General features: G+C 34.6%; 1 protein-coding gene across 2 annotated transcripts in view; it reads left to right on the top strand.

Annotated features, from left to right (window-relative positions):
* Positions 1 to 11,038: 11,038 nt before the first annotated feature.
* LOC140168377 (ras-related and estrogen-regulated growth inhibitor-like) overlaps positions 11,039 to 23,726 on the top strand; it is a 76,701-nt gene continuing 64,013 nt past the window's right edge. For both annotated transcript variants that reach the window (XM_072191752.1, XM_072191751.1), the window contains exon 1: positions 11,039 to 12,030. In XM_072191752.1, the coding sequence (XP_072047853.1) occupies positions 11,961 to 12,030 (70 nt within the window). In that variant the 5' untranslated portion in view covers positions 11,039 to 11,960. The remainder of the gene's footprint in view (positions 12,031 to 23,726) is intronic.

Raw genomic sequence — 23,726 nt, forward strand, 5'->3', positions numbered from 1 at the left:
GTACATCACACAATCCATGATAAAAGACCGTAACATTGTTTCAATCTCTTTGTAAGTTACAACCTTTTCCACGTGGGTCAATTTCAAATAGAAAGTGAACCTCAGAAACAGAAACTTACGGAAGTAACTCGGATTCTATACCCATTTGGCCTAATTACATTTTGAATTCTATAACATTGAATAGGTTTATCATGATCATTTGCCAGTATTCCGTCTCCAAATTCACCTGACTTATTTAGAACGAATGGTTTTCTGTAAATATCTGAAAAATATCTGAAAAGCAAGGTAATTCAACCAACTTTGTTAATTTGTTTACACCAATGGTGCATGGGTATTGTATCAAACCAATGACTTTTTGACCAGCGTTTTGAGACTGATTATCATGGTGCCCGTGTCAGCCCGTGTGTTAGGATCAAAGCGCCATCAGCATGATCAGAATCAATGGGATGATTTTTACTGTAAACATGGCAAATAACAAACTCGGCACTCTTACAACACATGTAAATTTGTAACTTAGCATTCTGTAAATTTGCCTGCTCTTCGTTAAACATCCGAAACTCCTTATGTTTCTAGGGAAATGGAGCCGGTACAATAGTCAACCAGACTCTTCGTATTTGAACTGGAATCTTCATTTCACCGTGACTTAATGTAATTGAAAGCTTTTGAAATGAATGGATAAATCAATTTAAAAATAGAGGTTACGGAATTAAAGAAATGGCAGATCACATAGGAAGTATACCCAGCAAACCTTCTTTTTTTTAAAACGTTCAAAGCGTTTTATGGTTAGTCCTGCTAGAACATAATTTATTTTAAATTGTCGAAATGCAATTGTAGAATGTTTCCTGCTAACCATTTTTGTAAATGTTCAAAAAATATTTTGTTAACACCAAAATAACATCATGTTAGAATGTTTTCAACAGGTTTTAAACAATGTTTTTGAATTTTATTAAACGTTTTGTATATCCGAAACCGGACATAATATCGTTTTTAATTCTGTCAACCTTTCTATAAATTTGCGAACGTTTACGAAAACATGTCGTGTTTGTTAAGACATATTAATAATCTTATTTAAGTTTTACAAAACTTCTAATAAAAGTCGGGAATAAGTTGCTTCCATAACATAGGCTATGTTTGCACTCTTTTTGGGGCGCCCGCTACGGCGGCGGCCCCATTATTAGACTATTTTTGCAAAAAGATTCTAATTTCGGTCTTGCTAGATTTACTTCGCAATTGTTTTGCTAAAATTATGCCCAGCTCAGAAATAAAACCACAATTTGCTTGGATTTGATTTTATTATTGTTTTCTGATATGGATGGGATAAAATCTTGTGCGTAGGCCTATATTCTTTGTTTAAAATACAAAATTAATGGACTTATAAAAACACCAAATAACCCGTGACCTTTGTACGGGCTTAAACTAGTTTACCGCCTCTTAGAACCCGATAGACGGTGACCAACACTATGGACCACAATAGCCTAATCTCAATGGCATAGTCCAATAACCTCAAATAAACAATCATAGTGCAAAAGTTGACCTAACTTGCAGAGTATGAGTTTTTGTACCCATAGTTTCAAAGTCATTCAATGAATGTACACATGTATGTTGTATAGTTGTCCTTGTTTAATAAGCAGGCAGCAGGGTACAATGTATGAGTAGGCATCTTATCAAGATCAAGATAGTGATAGTGACATAACAATTAACATGCTTATCTTACCAAGGTCTTATCTATCTGCATGGTGTAATTGAAATTACTATACAACATGTACAGCCTGTATCAAAAAGTTTGGTACCAGGCAGTTTTGATAGTTATTGAAAAGGCTGGTTCTTCCAAATGCAATATCGGGTCCCCCTTAAAATGATAAAATGATCAGACCATAAATCTTTTGTGACTGTTTATGACATTAATCAACAAATTATGCGGATCCTAGATGTGTCGAGGATGTTACGTTTATGAACAAAACGTTACGTTTTTATTTTCAATTTGTTGCTATGTGTATGTTAACAAATGAAAGTTCTGTAACTTTTTTAAATTCTTCAATGCTAAGTAGGCCCTATTCTTTTGGATATCATCAAATTGTAAATCTCTAGTCAGATTTTCAGTGTGTTAACAACTATGTATCAAAGACGTTACGTTCATGTACAAAACATTAACGTTCTTATCTTGTAAACATTGTATACCCGTAGCTACTTTTATGAAGAATGAATGTTCTGTAATTGTTTTTTTATCCTTCATCTCTATTAGATTTTCAGTGGATTAGCAAGTAGATGATGTATATGTATCACAGACGTTATACATTCATAAAAACTTTTCTTTTGGTCAACATAGGCGTAGATCCAGGGTGGGGGATAACCCCCCAATATTTTGCCAGGGGAGCTTACTTACTTGTGTCTTCTATACTATCCATCATATACCCCCATGCATAACGAAATTCAACAATATTCAATATCCAAAGCAATATCATCACTACAATATGCCCCAAAAACAGAACTCCCCCACCCCGCATAATCGCAAATCGACAGCTTCATTCCAATTCAATTTATTTCATCCAAAACGGTCCTGTGATACACCTTCCCCAATCAAACACATTTGCATTTGATCATCTTCTACTCTTCCCTAGAAAAAATCATTATAATATCAAATCTAAACACCATGCCATGGAATTCACCATATCACGTCCAAGCTCACATTGGGCGCCCCATTCCTTTTTTAAAGGAATTTTTATTTAGCCTTGAACTCTTTTATTCCTCAAAAACAACAATGGTGTATCGTCCGGACTTGGACTCGAGTCCAGTTTTGTCGAACTATAGGACTGAAACACAAAAGGACTCGGCTCGGTTCCTATACCAGACAATTCGAGCATGTGACCATACTTTTGAAGACAGGTGTATAGCTTGGCAGCCTCAATATGGTTAAAGGGCGATTACTTCACTAACATGTTCCTACCTTTTGCCATAGCTTACTTGGTCTTCAGGTTTTTGTCAAAGACTCTCACATGGTGAAATGATGTAACTAAAGACAATAGGGGGATATACTTTCTCTAAAAATGATCAAATTAAATTACTCAAGGCACATCACACAACCCATGGCGAAAGACAGTAACATTGTTTCAATCTCTTTGTAAGTTACAACCTTTTCTACTTGAGTCAAATAGAAAAGTGAACCTCAGAAACAGAAACTTACGGAAATAAGTCGGATTCAATACCCATCTTACCTAATTACATTCAGAATTCTATAACATTGAATAGGTTTATATCATTTGCTAGCATTCCGTCTCCAAATTCACCTGACTTATTTAGAACGAATGGTTTTTTGTATATCAACATGGTATATCTTTAATCCAGATAAATTTGGATTTTGTGGTCCCGAAGGGTGTGTGCCACGTTTTATGGGGTACTGTTTTATTAATTCTGGTGTAGCAATGATGCCCTTTTTTTAATATACACACGATTTCGAGCTCTTTCGGTGGGTTTCAGAAAAAAACAGAAATTATGAATTGGGCACATTTAGGCAATTTGCAATCAAAAGCATCTAATTTTAAAGGATTCGAATGAAAATGTGAGTGAAAACTTTAGAATCAGAACAAAACAAACTTATTTCTAAATTAGTAAATACTAGGCCTATGTATAATAAGGGCTGATATCAAACTTCACCCTACCTCCTCAAAGAGAGGCAAGGATTCCGTCATGCTCATCTATCAATTAAAGCGCAGTTCTCTAGCCCCTATATGAAAGTTATTTAACTATGACATTGGGGATGAGGCCCGGGGGATGAGGTCATTATAGTCCATAGTAAAGGATCTGTCATTTCTGATCTCAGTACGGTATTCTATAAAACAAATCCCATTCAAGAAAGAAAATAAATATTGGGACCTCCTGCTACTTCGTAGTTTGTTGTTATCCAACTTCAATTTCTACCAATTTTATCCAATTTTATTTTTCGCATTCCCTAAAATGGATGTGACATATCCTCGATGTGTCATGTTACCGTAAAAAGTATTGCACACGCGCCTGTGTGTTTTGCACTTGTAGTAAACTTCACTACACTCTAAGAAATAAAGGTTCTGAAAAGGTTCTAAAGTTGTCATGGTTGTCCTCTCAGGGGAACCCATAGAGGATCTTTAAAGAACAACAAAAATGGTTCCAAAACCATCGAGAATGGTCCCAAAAATGTGATACAGAACCGTTTCAGTTCTTTAGAGAACCTTTAAGGGTTTTCCAAAATCAAAGAACCCTTTTTAGAGGTTCAAGAGGGAGGAAAAAATGATCTATCTAGAACCTTTATTTCTTAGAGTGTATATCTTGATAGTTCAATATACCTTTTTATCTAACAACATTCACTAAATAATAAAACATTTTCATAAAATAACACGTTGATCTCAGCAGGTTAGGTAGAAAACCTTTCCTGATCGAGGGAACTGTTACTTCCATGTATGGTTGAACCAACATTCTTCTCAACTCGTCTTTTAACAAAATGTTCTCTTTCTACACATCATATTTTAAATGCATCCATAATAATGCAAGCCTATAAAACATGTAATGGCCAGTGGCGTAGATTTCTTTTTGACATTGGGAGGGGGGGGATATTGGAGCTGGAAAAAAATTTCTTGAAATATCCGGCCCCTTTTGGCGACAGAATAAGTTTATGCTACAAATTTTGAAGCTAAACTGATGAAATATTGTGGAATAAAAGTGGAATATATTCGCCTTTGGCAATGTTTGGGGAATGGCTAAATATGAGGTTAATTTGGTCAGAAACCCACATACAGGCGTCAACATGGGGGGATGAATGTATGGACCACCCCCTGGCAAAATATTGGGGGATTTATCAACCCCCCCATCTACGCCTATGGTAATGGCAAAAGAATTGAATATACAGTAGCCTCTAATGCTAATGTTTCTTGAAAATAAATTTACTAACGTATATGGTCAATTCCAGCCAAAGCGGGCCAAAATTCTCTCTGGGGGCCATTTTGAAAATGTTTTCCTTTTCAATTCTAGACTTATCAAATGAGACGATCATGTCTAGTGAATCATCAGGTGGAAGTGCCATCGGATTGAAAAATAACTTTTCTTGCTAGACCAAATAAAGTGTTAAATGCGCATATGCATGTTACCCACGAATTCAAGCATTTTTCACCTGTTGTACGCCATAAAATTTCACTTTCTTTAATATCTTTCAATATTTTATGTGTGACTCATATACACTAGAAATCGGTGAAGACTTTGAACGTAAAATAGAATTTTATTACATATATCTATACAGAAATATTTTGGTTATTACAAATTTTAAGAAAGAACCAGGTGTACAGTTAAGATTGTGTCAATTCTTCGAACTCTTTCCAAAGTGGCTGTCATTTAACATTACTGTATTATTTCGAAAGATTAGAATAAATGCTTCATATAAATATAAAGTTAGATTTTGTATCTCGTCGCAGGATGAGGATCTCGGATGGATTCGTGGGTAACAGCGTCTGGAAAATAGCAATTCCTATTAATTTTTTTTAATAAAAATAAAAATACTTTTCCGTATGTCAATAATTCAGGCTGCAATGGCACTAAAATGAATTTTAATCAAAATACAGACTACTTGGAATATTTAGAATGGATCATTATGGCATTTTGGGTATAAAAAATTTGAGAATAATGAAGTTGCCAAATTCAAATAGACAGAGCAAACAGTTTTATATTATTATTTTAGTAAAATCATTCCATATTTTCATGCAGCAATATTCTATTAACTCGTGTTTGACAGTTCCTATGAACGAAAACACTATCAATACATTGTTAACTATAATTTAAGTAGGGATTCGTGGGTAACCAAAATGTTCGTGGGTAACACATATTTGAAGGTATGTATTGGTAAGCGGCAAAATAGAAAATATTACAGAAGGTTGGAAACCACCATGCGGTTATTCCTCCATTGTGTTTCAATGATTCCCGTTTCTCTAACCAATTGCATTTACCCAAAAATGGTAATTTAGGATAATCAATCAAAACTTCATGATGCAGCTTCAGTATACCTTCAAGAGGACGCTATTAAACAGGACTGTTTTGGAACCTATTTCGCATGTTTTCAAAATGTTAAGATGCATAAGAAACATATAATTTACGAGTAAATCCTTGGATTCGTGGGTAACGCCGAATTCGTGGGTAAAGCTATAAGTACTATAGTACCGTTTGGGGTTTGCGTTTCTTAGGTGTATAAACTGTAAGTACTGTCAAAATTATAGCATACCCATGGCTTGAATATGTGCTGATTTAAACTTAAAATAAACAATATCCTTATTTTTCAAGGTTAGCATCTATTCGGGATTCGTGGGTAACAAAAGTTTAAACCGTCGTAGATTCTTTTTTAAAGCGGTGAACGTATTTTTACGATTTACAATTTTAAGCGCTTGTCAAACTAAATTCAGTGTCCAAAGTCATTAAATGTTAATTTAAGTTATGGCAATTATATTTGCTGGACTCGTGGGTAACAGTGATACGTGGGTAACGTCAAATTTGATTTTATGGAATTTTATGGGTAAAACGTATTTGCATAAAATAATCACTTGGACCTCAGAATTATAGAACGAAACTTCGTTTCATGATAAAGTCATTGATGGCATATTCACTTAACATTTTTCAGAACGATCATTTTATTTTTGATACGCGGGTAACAAAATTATTAGCCAAATTGACTTAATGGCCTCTAGAGTCCACAAACTTTGGTGGAATTCAATCGTTTTACATATGATGAGAGATCATGCAAACGTCTTTCTAACGGTAATAATTTCATTTTGATTGAAGGACATTCAATGACATATATGGTGCTTTATCTTTGAATTCGTGGGTAACGCCAATTTATTTAAGCTATCATAACTTGTCCCCGGGTATGACTTGCTATTAAAGGCCTATATGCACAAAGAGAGCACATTGGACGTGACATGATATGCTCCATCAATAACGTGATTTCCTTTATTAATGACATTTTAAAGTGGAAAGTTAACATAGAGAGAATTTTGTCCCGCTTTCGCTGGAATTGACCATATATAAACAATACAAGAAAGCAAATAATTATTGACAAACAATCACAAAAATATATTCACATTTATCTTATCGGACACAGTGTAAATAAATTACCAAGAATATTAATGAAACATTCGACATTGATATATATCTTTTAAATTAATCCGCGGATCATACGTGATGAACTTGATATTGCAACAGAAAAAAAATCGTTAGGAACAACGTATCCTGCAAGCTCAAGACCTATAATAATCTCATTTAGCATGTTTAGGAGCTGAAACGTCTTGGGACCAGAACAAATATTATGTTCACAAGAGCACTGATATGGAAAAAAATAAAAGAAACTCTTCTTACAGTTTAATATAATAGTCAAATGCACAATTCTCCCGAAAATAAACAACCTATGCCCTAAATGTCAACTCCATTTTCAGTGGAATTGTCAAGTGCAGATCGTGTTCTAAAATGGTGTCTCGCAGATTTCATTAAACTTTTTTGGGAGTCAAATTTCACTTTTATACATAATGTTTGTCCATATTTACCGACACTAAACACCTGAATATATTAAGCCGGTGTCATAATTTAACAAATATAAATAAAGGCGCATGGCTGACAAATTTAAAACATTACCAATAAAGAACATGTAAGGTTCAGCCTCTATTAATATTCACCCCATGTATTAATTGAAGATGCGCTTTTATCTATGCATCTGTAACACGGGGGATGTACAAGAATTCACCTTATTCAACCTCCACGCGTTAGATCAGGGTTTATCAGTACATCATTCTATTTTAGTATGTCGCCCTGCAGAGTCGCAAAGTTCACTTATTCCAGAAATATATTTTGCGCTTATCTTTTAGAATTTTGTATTTCCTCGCGCTTCATTTGTTCCTTTGAATTTCACAATATTCGTTTTGTCTATAGGTGTATTATTCATTGTTGTTGTTGTTGTTATTATTATTATTATATATAGGGGGGCATCACACGTAAAAACGTAGGCTACGTACGGTACGTTGTGCCATTAATTTCGGTCCTTTTGGAGCACAATCATGAGCGGTTTGAAATACACAATGAAATATTAGACAATTCCGTTGATAGAGTTAGATAGATTTTACATCAAAACAGAATAAACATAAAAAATTGCAATAAAATATACCACACAACATATTTATAAAAGAACATACAATGCCATTAAGGATAGCCAAAGAAAGCCCTTAAAAGGGCTTATTTCAATTGGGGTCCTTTATAGGCCTAGAATAAAACATTAATTACATGAAAATTATTGCACTTTTGGTGAATCAACTGCATATGATGAAACTGCAGAATTATGATTAATTCAAATCAAGATAAAAATTTCCTTTTAACTGCATTTTAAAACTGTGAATAAGTTGTGGATTTTTTCACATCATTTGGAAGCAAATTCCATTCCTGACCAGTAAAAAAAGAAGGTATTACACTTCTGGCCCGTAGCTTTTGGTACCAAAAATAAATTAAATGTTGCACTGCCCCTGGTATAGTAATTGTGAGTCTGAGAAAATTTCACAAAATGAGAATATCCTCGCAAAGCAAAATAGTGTCAAAGAATGTTATTGATGACTGGGACAATACCGGGGGACAATGCCAAGACATGATATCAAGACACGGCATGGACTTGGACAATACCAAGTTTTTGGACACGAGTGGTTTGAAGTGGAATTTAATGGAAGCTTGGCATATCAAAATCTTCAATAGATATATAAAGGAGTGGAATAGATGCTTAATAGGGGCCCCTGCTCTGAATACGCTAATTAACCTCTATTGTTCTCCACACAGGTAATCCTCTCGATGACTCAATGACACTTCTTGCCATTCACGTTGACACTTGATACTTGCCCGTATCATTTTGACAGCACTCATAAGGCCCAAAATATTGGCGTGATGAATGAAGATGGCACTCGCTGATATAATTGGAAGCTCGACCCTTTGTTAGATACCGTAGGCCTATAGATCATGTAGATAGATAGATAGATAGATGGTTTATTTTGAATCTTCCTTTTAACAGTGGCACTCATCTACCCGATGGTGCATCCACATCAATATTACAACATACACAAAGTTAATACATACAAAAGATAATCATCAAGTGGAAGTACAAAGTCTCCATAAAAACATGAGAAATATTTACTGATATACAATATTTAAAGTATACAAGTATTTTAGTATTAAGTACTTGCGGATAACAATGGAACAAATATGTCGCATCTTGGTTTGAACTTTGTTATTGTAGGCCTAATTATTAACGACATCGTTTATAGGTTTTTGTCAATATACTTTGCTGTGAAGCGCATAATGTTGGAAAAGCGTGGAATAAATCTTTGAAATAATAATATTAACACCACCACCACCACACCATCAACACCCCCACCCCACCACCACACCACTACCGACGACAACGATAACAACAACAACGATAACAACAACAACGATAACAACACCAACGATAATAACAACAACGATAACAACAATAACGATAACAATAACGATAACAACTACAGCGATAATAACAGCAACGATGATAACAACAACGATAACAACAACAACGATAACAACACCAACGATAATAACAACAACGATAACAACAATAACGATAACAACAACGATAACAACTACAACGATAATAACAGCAACGATGATAACAACAACGATAACACTAATAATAATAATAATAATAATAATAATAATAATATTAATAAATAACACTAATAATAATAATAATAATAATAATAACACTAATAATAATAATGATAATAATAATAATAATTATTATTATTATTATCATTAATAATTAATAATAATAATAATAGTATTCTGACCTCGAGCCTAGCAAGTAATTTCAAATTTGAATCCTGTATATCAACATATTTATAGTATACACCCATAGAATCTCAACACATATGTATTGCTAATATAATCGGTAAGCCAAGATATATGAGTGAAGGAGTGAAAACTCACACCATGGGCAATTTTAGTCTCTGTAGGGAGTTTTCATTACAGGCACTCCACAAAAGAATAATTTCATCTTTTTATCATCACAACACTGATATATCTATAGGGTTTGTGATTACATATGTCGCGTCATTCACCACGATGCAAGTTTTGAAATGAGTAAATCGCAATATCCTTCCATGAATTTCAAAAAAGGTTTTCTTTCTTTCGATTCACTTGTGTGCAATGTTATTAAACCTCGCATTGGTTATAATTCATTCGTTTACATTTAGAGAACATTTAGTAGTGTTAGCGATCGATGTAAGCAACATTAATTTAAATCTTACATGTAAGTCTTACTCCATATTCCAGAAAAATACAGTACTAATTTGTTTGGATTAATAAATATTTTCCTGTTTCGAGAAATTTTTTCGTATGCTGTAACAATCAAGCCAAAAGACTTGTACACAGACAAATTTTAAGTCATGCATTCTACACATTTTCTAATTATAATGCGACTTGTGACTACAATTGTAAGAAAACATGCAAAATTGCATGTTTTGGACTTATTTTCCTTTTCCCTCAAATTGCATAAATATTAAAATTTTGACTTTTATTGCCACTTAGAACTAAAGGATTAGGTTTTAGCATATAGTTTCATTTGGTAAAACAACATAATATTTTTTTAATTCCAAAAAAATAGTGCTGTATTTTTCGGGAATCAGGAGTAATTACGGTTTGTTGTAAGATATCGCCAGAAGGTTACCTCCGGAAATATCTGAGCCTTTAGTTAGCTCATTATTGAAAACATTAAAAGTTACACTGTCGGCAACAGACTTTCCATTTCGTTTCGATCATGTGTAGTACTATTTTGATAACATTTTATAATCGAAGGTGTATTTGGTATTCTTTTGTGTATAACAGATAATATGTAAAATCCAACTTAATTGATATCCATCAACAGCCCGTTAGATAATTTCACCATCTAGAAACCATCTATTCACTCAGCATGCTCAGTGCACTTGGTGTAAGATGCATTAAAAAACAAGTTAAGGTTATCGGTGTTCAAATCAGTATTCGCTACGCTTCTATCGGCATCGGATCGCATGCAGCGGTATTCAAGAAGTGCTCTGCAAAAGGCTAACTGAGCTGCCTGAGTTATTTATCAGAATAGTGCAGGTCAACTTTCAATACATCTGAGTCAAGACTAGATATGTTGGTACTTACAACATTAATGGATTTTAATATAATTCCAGTGGATTGAAATGATGAGGAAATTAACTGTTCAAAAACGAATCATCTTGTCGTCTGCTATGAAAATGCCGATGTAGTCTGCGGAGCAATCAAATTCAGCACACACCATCGCGCAATAAATAAACTCAAGCGTTGTGTTTACTGCTCTTCTTCTGTTACCTAGCTGTCTATATAAATTTATGGGTGATTACTCTGCAATTGGAATTAGAATCTGAGCTGGACAACATAGATTAAAAATATAGCAAAAGTGTTTGACGGATTTGTCCGATTTTTGTTTCAAGTTCATCGTCTGGTTTAATAAATTGTCTGCGACAGTAAACAGCATCACTTGAAGCTATCACTGTCTTAATCTGTCATCTTCGCTTATTATAGACGTCTAATTATGGAATGATGACCTGGGACGAGGTAGAATACTGCAGATATTGATATTAGGCATCTCAAGTGCAATATTTCCAGTACTTTTTGATCCAACTTTTGGCATTTTCATCGTCTGCTCAAACTTCAATTGTCTGCGAAAATAACAATCAGTAAATTCACCGCCGCAAATTGCAGAAGTCGTATCCAGTTACCTGTCTGGGAGCTCGTTATGGGTTATTATTGGCAACAAATATAGAACTCGAACAACTTGGATATCTTTTGACATTGGATGTGAGATAACAAAGGTGTTTCACAATTGAGACAGTTTATATATAAAGAGATAGTTTGTTTTAAAAACAAAGGAACTCAGTGCACCAAATATGAGTGGGAAAACGGGCGGAGGTGAATACCGGCTTGTTGTGTTGGGTAGAACTGGCGTTGGAAAATCTGGTAAGTAAATATTATTGAAAATAGTGTCTTGGATTAAGGGATCTAGAATGAGCGTTTATTGCGTTTCGACAGTATTTTTTGTGGGACATGAGAGCACCTCAGACCTATCGAATTGCGTTCTGAATACGAAGCATGTCTTTCTTATATCAAATAATTTTCATTTTTGAAAATCACAATATAATACAAATTTTATGACAAATTATAAAAATTTGATATTTTTCAAATTTTGATATATAACAGTCCTCGAAGTAAATTATATAAATCTAATGATATATTCTTAAAGTGTATGTAGCTGGGAGGAAAAGCCGACGGTCAATTGAAAATTTTGACCTTTCATATTGAAGATATGGATTTTTTCCAAAAAAGACCTAATTTGTTTTGGTGTTTTGGAAAAAAAATCCATATCTTCAATACGAAAGGTCAAATTTTTAATTGATTGTCGGCTTTTCATCCCACCTACATATATACACTTTAAGTATAAATCATCAGATTTATAAAGTTTACTTCGAGTACTGTTAAATATCAAAAATATCAATTTTAACGATTTGCCATAAAATGTGTATTTAATTGCGAATTGCAAAAAATCAAAATTATTTGATATCAGGAGAACATTCTTCGCATTCAGAATGCAATTCGATATGTCTGATGTGCTCCAATGTCCCAAAATAAATACTGTCCAAACGTTCATACCCCAGCCCTTAAGAATAGAAAAAAACATGAACTAAATAATAATATAAAAAGAGAACAAGACCCAAATACACTGAACGCTGCTGCAGTAGGTTTTATAAATACAAATCATAGGATTTTAAATGTTCTTTTTTCCGCAATCCACAAAGGACTATTGGAGAGCCTTTGAACCAATATACAATTATTTAGATTTCGGTTTTCGTGAGAGCTTTCAAAATTAAACGCACCTGGAATATGCCTAAACAAAGTTACTCCGTAAAATGCATATAAATATACAGCACTGAAAGAGGCACTTCGTATAACTTACTCCAAAAAGTTGAGATCTATAACAGAAATCTAGGATTACTACTACTGGTAGGCTATGTCTGTGCATACATGTAAGGTTTCTTTCGATCGTTTGACAAATATCGCCTATATGCCTAAATTACAAATTCAATGTCCGGATCATCTGAAATTTCGGAAATGAGATGTATGAACCATACAAAGAGGATGCTAAAAAAGGAAAATCTCGAAATAACCTTTAACTTTCTTATTGAAAGCATTCTACGTATTTGTAAGTTTATAAGTATCCCAGCAAACATAAAACGTTTTCGCAATCATTCGCAAAAGGTTAGAAAAGGTTGCCAGAAAACGTTTCAATGTCGGGTTATAGGCATATAAAGGACACATAAAGGGTATAAAACGTTTTCATAACATTCAAAAACATTTGTTGATAACCTACTACAAATACTCTAACATATAAATGTTATTTAAGTGTTAGCAAAATATTTGAAAAAAATGTTTGCAAAATATAGTTTACCATAACATTTTGAAAACATTTTAAAATATTGTTGTAGTGTGTTTTTATACAAAACGTTTTAAAACGTTTCCATGACCTTTATATAACCCGACATTTAATGTTACTAAAACATTTTTATCTAAACTCAGTATATAAAAACTGTGTTTGCTGATGGCTATAGCGGATTTACCGAAGATTTTTACCGAAGAACAACAATTCTATCCAACTTAATTTTACCATAATACAGTTTACCCCGTGTTTTAACAGTGTATACCTCATTATGATTATGTATCCGAATGAATCCACACAAATGGAGGGTAAGTTCATTCCCACCTCTCGAATCAATAATAAACACGAACTAGCTCTTCCTGATGCCATGCTCAAGCTTCATTTTAGTCACAAAATGCACATATCAATTTTTCACAAAATCGCTAAACTGGGGGCTTATAATGCGAATAATCGACAAAAAACGTTTTCTGAAACACAGTAAAATCGTTATTGAACGCCATCTTGAAGTTTTTTATAAACAATCGGGACTTTATACTTTTATTTGTTTGTTTGTTGTGTTCTGTTTCTTAATTCCGCATATCTACATGAAGGACTACAAACAATTAAAGGTAAATGAGACAATCCTGTATATAAAACAGGATAAACAGTGATCGGAGTGCCCATCTCTCTTTCATTGGTGATTGGGCCAGACTCCATAAGCTTCCATATATAATAGGGAATCGCTACACCTCCTCTGTTACCTTCCCATCATTGAAAAATGCCGATACATAATTTATACACCTGAGTGGAGAGGAGTAATCGAGATAAAGTGCCTTACTCAAGGGCACAACACGGTGGTGTCGCTGGGGCTCGAACCCGCAACCTTCCGATTATGAGTCGGAGCCCGTTCCGCTCGGCCACCGTGCTCCACGATTGCCAAAAGGCTAAAAGACCAGAAACTGAATCGTCGAAGTAAAAACAGAAATACAAAAAGGAACAATTGACAATTTAAAACCAGAAACAAAACAAACAAACAAAAACCTACACATTTCAACATCACAAGTCCCCAACACAGATTATGTCCCAAACAACACGAAAAGAAAATCAGAAAGCTGTATTACATGCATTCAAGTAAACTGTTTTACCTTTATTTGCTTGTATACGAATTAATCATCTGAAGTCTAGTTTTTCTTGCAACCTTCGGCGTTTCTTATTCTAGTACTCTAGTTCCAATATTGTATGCGTGAAGAAAATGCTAAGCTTTGCAACTTGAGTAGACATAAGTAACGTAAGAGAAATTCGGTCAAATAAATAAAGATCTAATGATTCACAACATCTTCTATGTATTTCATAACAAAATATATGAAATTTAGAGGTATATAATCTTGTGGTTCGCTTTAAAATGCTGATGCTGTAGGACATGTTTTCATTTTCTCGTATGCTCTTTGAATATGAATGACAGCGAAATATGAACTTCATAATTTAATTGAAAACAGATTTATATGGAAATTTGTTTAAAAATGTTTTTAAACATAGGACGTTTTGTGCATAATGTTGACAGCTATTTAATAAATCGTCGATTTTCTCAGTGCCTCATTTCAAATATATAGTTTTAGTTTTGGTTTTGGTTTTGGTCACGTGGTTTCTTATTGTCCTGCCTAACCACTTGAATCACAAGATATCGAACTCTTTGTTTCTACCTTTTGTTTAAAACTAAACATTTGTGACAGGTAGTTTCGGTTTTGGTTTCAGTTTCTTACAAGTGGTGTGACGAATAAAATTACAGGATTTTCGAGTTACCTGATCTAAGTATACAAAAGAAATGTTTAAATTTCGCAGTGCAATATTCACGAGCAGAGAAGTAGAACAAAACAGTCTACATTTGAAAGCATTGATTTAGTTTGAAAGCATTGGCTTTAGACTACGAAATAGCCTAAGCTGATTTCACTGTGAAAATATATAGACCATCGAAATATTTGCATTCGACATTACAAAAGGGGTCACTACTGTAATTGTATAGGTGCTATAAACAAAATCGATTCATGTCCTTAATCCCATGTATACCAGAATCGATGGAAGGCCATTATATGACCTCTAATAACCTATGACTTTTACTCAAGCAATTTTTACTGCAAAAAGTAGAAGATAGAGGGGAGAAGAGATTGTGGTGTGTGTGTGTGTGGGGGGGGGTTGGAGGGCAAGGGGGATATGGGCCGGGAGAGAGAGAAACATATGAGACAGAGCATTGGAAGTGAAAGAGAAGGGGAGGAGAGCTCGAGATGAAGATATCGAATGTAGGGGAGGAGGAGGGGAAAGGGGTAATTTAGGAAAGAGGTGGTTATATAGGGAGGGCCCCCTCTTAAAGAGGTATGGGTTGTGCTTCCTGGGGATAATAAACTAATTCATAATCAAATCATCTCCATGCATCGTTTATGTTTCATACAAACAAACAAATACCCCCACCCCACCCCATCCTTCAGTATACGCGCATGTACCCGGTATATGATTTCTAGGCCTAGAACTCGTGAGTGTAATATGCCACCTACCTTCGACAGAGAGCATCAACTGTCGTCCGCGGATAGATTTCCGATATCAATCATGATAATAATTATGTTAGCACAATAGGCTATTGTATACTTCTGGTTAAATACCCTATACTGTGTCCTCCCAGCATAATAGTGTTATGATTGCAGATCAGATCAGCTCTACTTTTTAATCCCTTGATTTTTGGTTTCTGAACAAAAGAGAAACCAAAACTATATATTTGAAATGAGGGAGAGTATACTTTTGACATCATTGCATGATTTTTATGACAAGATAGGCCTACTACAAGTAACTCGCAAATAATGCAAGTAAAAGGTAAGGTTTTTTTTGTCACTATCGTTTTAAGGACCCCATTGGAAATAAGCCTGAAACATTGGCTTGTATGCGCATTATCCTGGATCCTATTATGTGTTTTTATGTTTACTTTATATATTTTTTTTCTTTTTATTTGCCTAGTGTCAATTTCATATGTAATGTATGTATTTCCTATTTCTGTAATGCTCTGTTTTGTATGGAACCAAATAAAATTAATCAATCATTAGAGCCAAGAATTTTCCGCGTTGCGGAAATTCCGCGAAAATCGCGGAATTCGGAGATAAAGCGGAAAACGCATTTCTGAGAAAAAAATAAAAAAATAAGCAAAAATGACCTGGAAAAAGGAAAAAAAATACAATTGAAAAGAAATAAATAAAATACTAAATGAAATGGGTCTTCAAAATTCATCAAAATAAAGTAAAATCCGTCATAGATTTACCGTACAACGCCCCATTGCAGCCATGATACCCAATTACCCATCCCAACTTTGCAAATCGCAATGATCGTCACAAGATTCTTGTGAAATTTTATTATGTCAGAAATGTGCTAAAATTACAAAGCGGAGAAAAGTGGAATTTAGCATTTGTAAAGCAGAAAATTCTTGGCTTTCCATTAGAGCACATCAAAGTCTAGAGAAGTTTTTCTCATTTTCTCAAAGTACCTTTTTGAACATGTTGAATGCAAAATACACGATTTATGTGCAAACATTTTTTTTGTTGCTAAAGTGACGACAAAATTGTTTTGTTTTTCATTTGTTCGTGAATGGGCTATTCCATTTCAAGTTCACACTCCCCTGTGGAAGACTTTTTGAAATATCTTCCACAGGGGGAGTATGCATTTCAAATGGAATTAGCACATTAGCAAACTCTACTTTAAACCCACCCTTGACGGTAGAAGATTCAGATTGAATCTTTCTCAGAGGGTGTACGAAATTCAAGTGGTTCTGCCCAATGTGTTCATTCCATTCGAAATTTATACTCCCCCTGTAGAAGATATTTCAAAAATCTTCCACAGGGGTAGTGAGGATTTTAAGTGACTTTGGAAAGCAAAAATTGAATTACAAAAGATATAAATTCTCTCCCACTTCCCTTTATAGCAAAAGTGCAATGATCTTCGTTATCACCGCGTGCTGTGAATAAAAACTGAACAGTTCACATATTTCTTACAATAATCAAAAACTGTATTTTGACTCCTTTATGTTCATACATATCAAGCAACTTTTGAACGCCAAGAAAAAAATCTATAATACCTGTATAGTTCCTTTTCACTATGTGTAAATAAGTAGGCTTAATCTATAGAGATTTTGTTTTTGTACTTTTTTATGAAGGTTTGATACGTTTGATTTCCAATAAACTACTCTCTTTTTGAATGGTATATATCGGATTTGTTTATTCACCATGAAATATTTATTAATCCCTTTCAGAAAAGGAAATTGAACATCTCTTTTGCGACAACTGTGTATGACAATATATGTCGATAGTTACTCAACATTATGTACCATTAATCATTAATTACATTGGATTGGTTTTGATTTTATCTGGTAATAAAATGTTAATCTCAGATTATATTTGTTTTGTATCAATATTGTTTTGCTCATTAGTCCTATTGCTTTTTCGCAACCAACATAGGGGGGGGGGGGTGTAAAATTTTCGTGTGTGTTTTTGCTTAAAGGGTAAACGGGTGAAATTTGTTTAGGGGTTGAACCTTAAGGTTATTAATTATTTTTAACTGTTGTGATTTGGTAGTTCACAGCATCTTACGAATGGTAGTGAGCCTTGGCAAAAACTGCATTGCTCAATTCATAGCGAGCGTATAGAAGAATTAAAATATCACAGATATACTTTTACAGGTGGTGCGGTTCTTGAGTTACGTTGTAAAGAGGGCTGAAACAACAACACTTTTGTAAAACGTACATAACTCATTAACAACAATAAATTAAGCAAGTTTGCAAAGTATACGATTTGTAGAATAAACTTTTACAAAACATCAAGGTGTTAATTTTCAATAATATATTGATATAGATAATGCCAATCGATTTTTAAGTTGCTTCGACCAACAATACCTCGTCTACCCTTAAGGGATCGGATAGCGACACACACTGAAAAAGGAGACTTGAAGATAACCGCAAGCCATTAAGGACATTATAGCGTATACGACAAGAAGCAACGCGCTGATGATAGGAATCTAGACTTTCGACATCGTGTTGCTTTCGAAAGAATGCGTAATGACCCCGATGGCTTGCGATAGATTTGAACCAACGCACCCAATTATAGGCGTACATTCACGCATTGAAACTTTTAGAAACATTACTGTTATTGAGATCATCTTAGTTTGTGTTGGCAGTGAAAACAAGCCTGCAGAGACAGGGGAAATTGATATGTCGCGGATTTATTACATGATTAGTAACATAGTTTTGTTGGCCTGAATTTAAACACAATCAAAAGTTGAGTGATTTAATATGTTTTATTTTGATTACTGCAGTAAAACTCATGACTAACGGGACCGTCGACTTCGTGCACGTCGCCTCCGAAAGACGATGTAGTCTCATGCAGTTCATTTACACAATTCTAAATGAACAGAAGTCTGAATTTAATCAATAGATGTTACCGATTAAAATCAGACTCTTTTCCAAGTCAATACCCCCGCAAATTACCGGCGCGCCGGGAATTGAACCCGGGACCCAATGCACCTGCATGCCAGAAGAAGCGAGTATACTTTTTACCCAACATTAAGATAAATATCACCCAACATCGGGTTATTTTCAGTAATTCATCAGGCCTATTGGGTAAAATTTTACACTGCTTTTCTAGAGTGGTTTCTTGGCAACAATGCCGGTGCTCAATAATATAGGCCTAGCAGCAATGCCTCTCCAACCAAGTCAAGTTTAGAGCCATATACACTCCAAATATTCGACGTAGGATTTAAAAAAAAAAAAAAAATCTTATAACGTATATTTGAATTTTGTTGTCGAATGTCTGGTGGAAATATATTATCGTTTTTTCGTCTACAAACATTTGTTAGAAGTTAAATATGACTGCATGGAAATGAATGGTACGAGATTAAATAACGAAAACATTATTGTATACAATATTCCGACGTTGAATAAAAAGTATACAGCGGGCTTAAGTCAACTTTCTTTCGAGAAAGATTCGAAAGCAAACATTTACATGATTACAACTTTACAATACAATCAAACAAACACATCTCAAATTGGCGATCTACATCAGCGGATACAATAGGAAGATTGGATAATAGATAACACTATAAAATAGAAAGGCTGAGGTTACAAAAAATCAGGTTTCATTTCCGTAGTTTTTACAAGAAAATGATAAATTATGATCTTGTCATATCTATCAAATCAATACCTATATATAGCATACAAGGTGATGGCCGGGTATCTCATAAACTGATCCTTACTCTATTTTCCGTCTCACTATGCTTCATGTACCCTGAGGACACCCATTACCGGATTCGGAGCATCTTCGCTATTTCACCTTAAATCTCAAATTTCCACCAAACTGCTGCGTTAATAGTACGCATGTATGTATTCAGTACTCAATGAAAGCATTTTCATCATGCATGTTAATTTTCGTCATGGAAATATGGAATGTGTGCTGCAATTTCATCATTTTTAAACAGAAAATTTAAATTACGAATCTGACGTCTCAGCGACGCCATGCATTTTTTTCTTCGCACACAAGAAGGGTTATTATACATGTATAAGCTGGAAATACTCAGAAGTTTCCTATTTTTGTGTCCATATCCATTAGCTCGTATATTCTTAAGTATCATTTAAATTTTTTTCCTACACTGAATAACCTTAAAAGATCGTCTCTATCAGTAGTTTAGTACTATATTTAGACTCTTGGAAAGCAAGTTCCGAAGTTCAAAATATGTTCAAAATATTGTGATTTTTTAAAATAATTCTGTGACCTTTTGTTTGTCCAGAAAAGGTTAAACTTCACTGGATGTACGTATTTTGTCGATATCAGTTTCGCAGTATTAAACGTGTTGAACTTCAAGCTAGAGGACAACACTTCTCGCCGCTGTTGTGCTTTGCAGATAAACAAAACCAAAAGCCTCCGTCTGTCGGGAAAGACAATCTTAAATCGATTGAGCATTTAAAGCATTGCTCCTGCAAAGTGCACACAGCTTTTTAAGCAGTTAAAATTGCACTTAGGCTCGAGTACGTGGAGCTATGCGGTGAAAATGTAGATTTTCAGGGTAGCTTATATATAAGGCTGTTCCAGTTGAAATCCCTACACCCCATGTTGAAGTTATGACCTTCGTAGGCCTACATACAAGGAGTGTGAATTTCAAATGGGATTACCTGAATGGGTGATTTTGAAATCTACACTCCCTGGGAGACTAAGATCATATCTTCCATATGGGGTGTATGGATCAGGGGCGGCTCTTCCATTGGGACTAATGGGGCAGAGCCCCACCCAGATTTTCAAAGTATTATGTGATTTTTATTAATCTTAAATACTTCTTATGTAAATTGCATAAATCTCAAAATATCCCTTATTATTGTAGTGGATATTCTATGTTTATCAGTGTAATTCATATGCTTTCATTTCTGCTGGGGATTTTTATATTTATATCAAGTGTGTACCAAATAATAAACTGGCAACTCCAATGTGGAGCTTATATGAGATAGCTCCAACAGACCTTATTATCTTCATTGAAAAAGGGCATTGTCATATATCTGTACACCCTTCCATAAGAAACCATATGACCCCAAAGTTTATCAGTGGGTCTAACTTGTAATAGCTCTAACCTAGCCTCCATAGCCTCTAACAAAGCCTGAAGTGTCATACCATTCAAACAATAATTTCCAATTGCCAAGTGAGTTTTCTCAAGAGACTAGATACTTTATCATCTACTCAAAGTTATGGCATTTGTGGTTAAAAGGTCAATAGGGTGCAGGGTATCAACTTTGTCCTTGTTTATAGGTGCATGATTCAGGGTGGCCTACATTGAACAAGTAAAATATGAAGAGTTTTAGTGAGGAATTATATAGGCTCAATTTGTATTCATCAGAAATTTACACCCTGTAGGCCATTTGGTTTAATGGACCAAAACAAGGTTTCAGTTTCTGAGAAACATAGTGATTTTACTTGCTGTATAGGCCTATCGGATATTCAGTTTAGTTTCATCTAGTTTATGCATGGTAGGTATGTATGCGGTTGTGTCATCTTGCTGATGATGAGTAGTTTAACTTTAAGGTAAGATTTTTGTAGAAATTCAAATTCTCCTTAATTCATCCTAACCTATTTTATTTTCAGCACAATAGCCTGAATAGGGGCCTATAGTATACAGAGGATTCTGAGAAAATGATGATGATTTGCAAATGGAGTTTTCTTATCTTTTTCCAAAATATGTTCAGCAAATGTTTTGAAAATGAGATTCAAAACATCAAAACTATTGTTAAGGAAAGTTATCATTTTATTTTCATGTCATTCATCATGTTTCACAAGATCACTATTCATGTTTTTATACTTTTTTATACTTGTCACATATGGATCAAATTAGGTAAAATTGTGCACCAAATCGCTTCATTCTGGTGTGTAATTTTAAAAATTTCCAAATTCTGAGGGGGGCACATCCCCCCTCAGACACCCCCTGCTCGCACAAGTGCGAGGGTCGGCGCTTCGCGCCGATTAGCCCCACCAAGAAAAACACCCACCAGCCGCCACTGGTATGGATTTCAACTGGAATAGCCTATAGCATTTCTTAATGATTCAAATTGAAGCGTACAGATTCAAACATCATATCAAATGATTCATATGACACCTTTAAAGCTGCAACTGTGAAATTTGGATGAGATATTAATTCCTCTTCTTAGTTTTTTGTTTCGTCTGTGTTTTCTTTTTTTCTTCTTCCACTTCTTCTTAGCTCTTCAGCATCATTATCTTCTTCCTCTGCTTCATCCACACGTGTGTGTTTTTGTTGACTTTGTTGTTGTTGTTGTTGTTGATGACTGACAAATGATGAATATGATGATAACTTGAGATGATGATGATGATGCACAATGATGAATATGATGATGATGATGATAGTGAATGTTGACGATGATCATCATGATGATGCACCATGATGATTGTGATGATTATATTGATATTCTTGATGATAATAATGAGGAGGAGGAGAAAGAGGAGGAGATGAGGAGTAAAATAACCATACGCCCTTCAATCGTGTCTACAATATCGCACCGTATTATACCATGCAAGATGCCTTCACACGCAGTTTTCTATACATAGAGAGTTAAAATTATCTTTCAAATGTGGAGGAATAAGCATTCAAATCTATCATCAATAAAATAATATTGAAATTAATAATTATGCAAATCGCACGCGCCAAAGGGTTATTACAAGTGCGATTATCTTGACGAATACATTTGAACGAGTTGATTATCCATCATATCCTTCAAGTGCGGCAGTTGTAATAAAACAATACGGTAAGTAATTAATCCAAAATCAACCACTGCATCGATGTCTGCATTGTGTGTGTATACAAAATTTCATCAAAATGTTGAATATTTTCTAATTGCCGTATGCCCTGTTGTGATTTGAAAATATGGCCACCCTGTTATTACGCAATATTTGGAGCTCTCTAATTAACAGAAGCTCGATGGATTTTGGATTTATTTGGGTTCATATAACTATGAAAATAATAGCTCCAAATATACTCACAACTGGCTATTTACAATTCTCATTCTGCCCTGAAAAAACAACAACCAGGACTTTCGGGTAAAGGGTATAGTTTTTTTTAAATATAATACACATGACAATAGAACTGTGTGCACTGGAAGTATATTTATAAATCAATTAGTAAGTTTTTAGCGGGTTTTCCGTCGGTCAAGAGTGGAACTGTCAAGCTTTCGTCAGGAGTTCTGACTTCTTCAGGACAAAGTACCTAAGGATGAGACATGTAGGCCATCTCCTTGACTACTGATGGCTCTGAAAAGAGCCTTTCATCGAAGACTACCTCTTATGAACAATGAACAAACAGACCTCGCCTATCTGCTAATGTAAATCAAAACCCCAAAACCTTTTACATTAGCGGATATAGGCGAGGTCTGCTAACTCTGATTGATCTCTGCTAACAAGGGGCGGTCTTCGGAGAACGGCTCTTTTCAGAGCCACCAAACCTTTTTACATTAACAGATAGGCGAGATCTGCGTGTCTATTGACAAGGGTAATCTTCAGTGAACGGTTCTTTTCAGAACCACCACTTATTTACTTTTATCTGTTGACAAGGGCGGTCTTTAGTGAACTGCTCTTTTTAGGGCCACCAAAAACTTTTACATTAGCAGATAGGTGAGGTCTGCTTGTTCTCTGTTGATAAGGACAGTCTTCAGTGAACGGCTCTTTTCAGAGCC

Source organism: Amphiura filiformis, chromosome 13, assembly GCF_039555335.1.
Source record: "Amphiura filiformis chromosome 13, Afil_fr2py, whole genome shotgun sequence".
NCBI classification, from domain to species: Eukaryota; Metazoa; Echinodermata; class Ophiuroidea; order Amphilepidida; family Amphiuridae; genus Amphiura; species Amphiura filiformis.